Source organism: Octodon degus, unplaced genomic scaffold (assembly GCF_000260255.1).
Source record: "Octodon degus isolate 3935 unplaced genomic scaffold, OctDeg1.0 scaffold00344, whole genome shotgun sequence".
Taxonomy (NCBI): domain Eukaryota; kingdom Metazoa; phylum Chordata; class Mammalia; order Rodentia; family Octodontidae; genus Octodon; species Octodon degus.
In genome coordinates, this window is record NW_004524920.1 from 490713 (window position 1) to 495542 (window position 4830).

At 50.2% G+C, this 4830-nt stretch overlaps 1 protein-coding gene across 3 annotated transcripts in view; it reads right to left on the reverse strand.

Annotated features, from left to right (window-relative positions):
* Positions 1-4830, reverse strand: part of Sptbn4 (spectrin beta, non-erythrocytic 4) — an 84459-nt gene that overhangs the window by 33282 nt on the left and 46347 nt on the right. For all 3 annotated transcript variants that reach the window (XM_004647983.1, XM_004647984.3, XM_023708250.1), the window contains 2 exons: positions 3557-3703; positions 1424-1687 (listed from right to left, as the gene is read on the reverse strand). In XM_004647983.1, the coding sequence (XP_004648040.1) occupies positions 1424-1687; positions 3557-3703 (411 nt within the window). The remainder of the gene's footprint in view (positions 1-1423; positions 1688-3556; positions 3704-4830) is intronic.

Below are 4830 nucleotides of genomic sequence, written 5' to 3' on the forward strand. Positions count from 1 at the left end.
TGTGTGTGTGTGTGTGTGTGTGTGTGTGTGTGTGTGTGTGGCCAGCTCAGCCCACCAGGGGGCGCGGCTGGCATATGGTGCTGGGGGATTGAACCGCGGTCCTTGTGCTTTGCCAAGCTTGTTCCAAGTAGGTGCTTTAGACCACTGAGCCCTCTCTCCAGCCCTATATATATTTCTTGTTCATAAGCGAGATGGCATGGGTTAAGATGTGGCAGATTTATTTTCTTTTATAATTTTTTTTTCGTACTGGGAATCCAACTCAGGACCTTGTGCTTGCCAGGCAGGCGCTATGCCACTGAGCTACATCCCTGGCCTGCGGCAGATTCAATACTGTTAAGTTTTCACTTCCCGCCTGGAAAATATTAGTCTGATCCACACAACAAAAACCCTTTGAAGATCTAATAATTCATAAGTGGTGGGGGAGACAGACACGTCACACCATGTTCAGCTGTGATTTGCTCTTTGCTCCTGTGCCTGTCTCTCCAGGCAGGATGGGAGCCCATGAGGGTCATGACTTTTCATCCACTTGCCTACTGTGGTATCTCAACACCATCTTAGGTGCTCACTAAGTATCTGATGCACAAAATACTAATCAGTATCACTTGCTATCATTATGGGTCTGTTTTCTTCCCTGTGCCCTATGCCAGACACTTTATAATCAAACAAGACATCCAAAAGGAGCAGGGACCTGGATTCAAATCAAACATCTGCCTCTTTCTCTCCTGGGTCAGGAAGCTTACATCTTTGAGCCTCAGTTTCCCACTGGGCACAGCTAGGCATTGTTCCTGCCATGAAAAGGCAGGGGTCACTCCACCTCCAGGAAGGACATTCACACTTCAAATGGTCCCTCCCATCTGACCATCCTGTCTTGAGCACTGAGCAGCTGCCAAGCCGGGAGTCAGGATCATCCAGACCCATACCTGTGCTCTAGGAGCCCCGTTTGTAAGGGAGATATTGGTTGTGTGCTTGGGCCAGGAGCTTCTCTTTCTGTGCCTCAGTTTCCCCACTGATAAAATGGGGCTAACAGTAGTACCACTCAGTGAGCACTGAGGCCAGATCAGCAGAGGAAGCACCTGATGAATGTCACTAACTCTGGGCAAGGCCAATGCTCCTCCTCTGGACCTTCTCTCTCCAAGGAAGAGGTGCCGGGATCCTGAGAAACCTTCACCATGCTGGCTAGTTACCAGTTTCCTCTTGGCCATGGATCTCTTCTCTTAGTGCCCCACGCCTTAGGGGTAGTGGCTGCCTGCAACAGTCACTACCAACTGGATTGCTTCAGAACCCTTTCCTGCCCTTCCAGCCCCTTCCATACCCTTGAAATAAATCCCTTAAGTCACCTCAGTTCGAAATCCCTCCACTGGGAACTGATCCTGACCTGGCCCGTGGTGGTGCAGGGTCCCCCACTGGGCTGGCCAGGCCATACCTGCAGTTTCTTGAGCTGGCTGTTGACAGTGGCCAGGTCCCCCCCAGGGTCCACATCTTGCAGCTGGCTTTCCATGTGGAGGAGCTTCTTGTCCAGCTCAGCAAAGCTCTGCACCAGCTGGTCGGCCTTGCTGGCCTCAAAGAGCTGCCGCGCCTTGGCCTGGGTCGTGCTCTCCAGCTCTGCCCAGCACTGCCGGATCTCACCCAGCTTCTTCCGCACAGAGGCCGCCAGCTCTGGCTTCTCCTGCATCAGTTGCTGGCCCTCCTGCCCCAGGCAGGTCGATGACAGGAGACAAGGGAGTGGGAGCAGGTGGTGGGAAGGACAGAAAAATGGGGGGGGAGTGACAGGACACAGGAAGAGAGACAAAGGTAGGAGGTTGGGACAGAAGAGTGGATGTAGAGATAGACCCAGAGGTGGAAGGAACCAAGGAAGAGAGATAAGGAAAAGAGACAGATGGTATGGGAAGGAAGACAGAGACACGGAGACATGAGACGGGGACAGGGAGAGACAGAGGGACAGTGAGTGATGGGTACAGGACATGCACATTCAGGCAGGACCACAGGGAGAGGATGGTGAGGAATACAAGAGACAGAAATGGAAGAAGAAAAACAGGGAGATTAAGAGAGGTAGAGAGACAATGAACTTGCATTAAACTCAAGAAACCTAGCTTCGCTACGTGCCCTCAAGTATAAAGTACCAATGAGCCTTTAAGGGTTGAAGGCCAACTTGGGTCTCCATCTGAGTTAGAAACATGGGGACAGCCAGGCCTAAAGGTCTAGGGGTTCAGTCAGAGTAGAGGAATACTCTGGGATCTAACGCTTAAAGCAAGGCCGGGCGTGGTGATGCACAGCTGTAATCCCAGCACTCAGGAGGCTGAGGCAGAAGGATCACCACTGTTTCGAGGCCAGCCTGGGAAACATAATGAATTCAAAGCCAGCTTGAACGGCATAATGAATCCATCTCAAAAAAAAAAAAAAAAAAAAAAAAGCTTAAAGCAAAAGCCTGTCTGATTCCTTCTGGAAGTAAGATTAAGATCCTTGGTTACATAGATTGCATATTAAAACAACAGCCAGGTGCAGTGGCACATGCCAGGAATCCCAGCTACTCGGGAGGTAGAGACAACAGGATCACAGTTCAAAGCCAACCTGGGGAACTCAGTGACCTCTTGTCTCAAAATAAGTGAAATAGGACCGGGGAGATAGCTCAGCAGCATAAAGTCATAAGTGCCTGCCTGGCAAGTACAAGGTCCTGAGTTCAATCCCCAGAACTGAGAATAAATAAAATAAAGGGCGGAAGGGCAGCTCAGCAGCAGAGACCTTGCTTAGCATGAGCAAGGCCTTGGGTTCTACCTCCTGAACCATAACAATAACAATGCTGCAGGAACTACAGCTGGTAGGTGCCTGGTTTTGTGTCTCATAACTGATTGCACAAAAGCCAATTTAATTTTACTCCAAAGAGGAAACCAAGACTCAAAAACCATAATTTTCCAAGGCCCCACAGCTGGTTACAACCATCAGAACCCAAGGCTGCAAAAATTTGAAGTTCGCTTAACCACTGGCTTCCCAGGGCCGCCCCAGCCCATCTTTCTGGCCTTTCATCTTCTGTGTACCAAACGGTAGAGAAGGAATCCTGGTGGTGGGCACAGGAAAGGCTGACCAAGGTGCCAGGCATAATGGTACACGGTATAATCTCAACTACTTGGGAGACTGAGATAGGAGGATCACAAGTTTGGGCCAGCTTGGCAATTTGGCAAGCTCTTATCTTAAAAAGGTCTTGGGGGATAGCTTGGTGTTTACTGGGTTCAATCCCCAGTATCTAGAAAACAAAAAGGAAAGAAAAAGAAAACAGGAAAAGGAAAGAAAAAAAAAAAAAGAAAAGAGAAAAAAATAGGAACAAAATGTTAACAAACAGAAGCAAATGGACACCATTTTGAAGAGAGTCTGGCCATTTTACAGATGGGCAAACTGAGGCTTAAAGACATTACATGAACCACTTTTACACTATACTGCTGGCACCAGGAGCAGAGGTGATGTGAACTAGTTTAAGGGTGTGAGGCCAGCAATATGGCAATGGAGGGGTCAGACATAAGGCCTCCATCCCTGGCATGGGAAGGGGGGCTGTTGACATCCTCACCCTCTCGATCTTCTCCAGCCACTCCTTATTCTGGGCCAGCTCGGCCATAAATGCCTGGTGCCGGAGCCATCTCTTGTGCAGCTTGTGGCTGTCTTCCCGTGTGCCGTCCCTCGCCATCAGCATCTTCTCATGGATCCAGCCATCCAGCTGTGTAAGGCAGGGCAGCAAGGGTTCAGCCAGTGGCCCCATCCCTGCACTTTCCCCATCCCCTCCAAGGAGTCCCAGGTTTGGGACATGGGATGCTAGGGTTATGGGACAGGGGGAGGAAGCGGTGGAAAGACTTCTACAAGTGAGGCTTTTACAGTGAGCAGGGGATGGGGAGCTCAATCTCCTTCTTGGGTAGATGACGAATGGAGGGCTCCTCAAATAACAAACCCTTTGGCTCTCCTGTCTTATGGGCAGTCCTCCTCCTTCTCTCTATGAGCCCCCAAGGTATGACTCCTGGACCAATTCTCCTCCCACTGGGGGCTAAATCAACCCCCAAGAAGCCCCTTCAAGCTAAGTAGCTAAAGTTCAGTTCAGTGACAGCCATACCCACAGTAAAACTCCAGTCCTTCCATTCACCCTTTGCCATCCCTAGGAAGGCCAATTCAAGATTTTCAACCTATTCTGGAGGAGCAGAAACTTCTCTCTGTCCCAGTCCCCCCAATGGCCATATCAACTCCCAGAATAGGTTCCCAATCGGGGCTAGGTCTTGCTCCTGATAAACCAGCCCTCCAATCTGAAGCAGACCCAGGCTCTAAAACTAAAATTCAGTACCTCTAGTGAACCCAAAGGGCTCCCAAATTCCAGCCCTGTGATTCTAAGACAGGTTCCCCAAACTGTGTTTTTGTTTTTGTTTGGTGGAACCAGGGATTGAACTCAGGCCCTTGGGCTTGCCAGGGAAGCCCTTATTCTACTGAGCCATCTCTCCGACCCCTGGTTCCCCAAACTGTGAACCGCCAAGCTCCCAACTAAACCCAACCCCTTAAATGTGAGCAACAAGGCTGCCTTCTGGATCTCTGAACAAGCCTGCTCTTGAATCCAGTCTTAGGCATCCCAGTGTGGGGCAGATCAAACCTCCCAAGGCAGTCCTCCCAAACTAAAGCCAAGTCTCATCCCTCTTCCAGCAAAACCAGCGGTGAAAGCTGCTAACACCAAATGTAGGCCCTTCTCAGTAGCCTCATTGGACCGAAGGCATGCTGCTTTCTGAGCCCATCCCTCCACGAAAAAACAAGCGAGAGGTATCCTCCAAGACAGAACCTCTCCATTCATGACCAAACCTAGCACCTGGG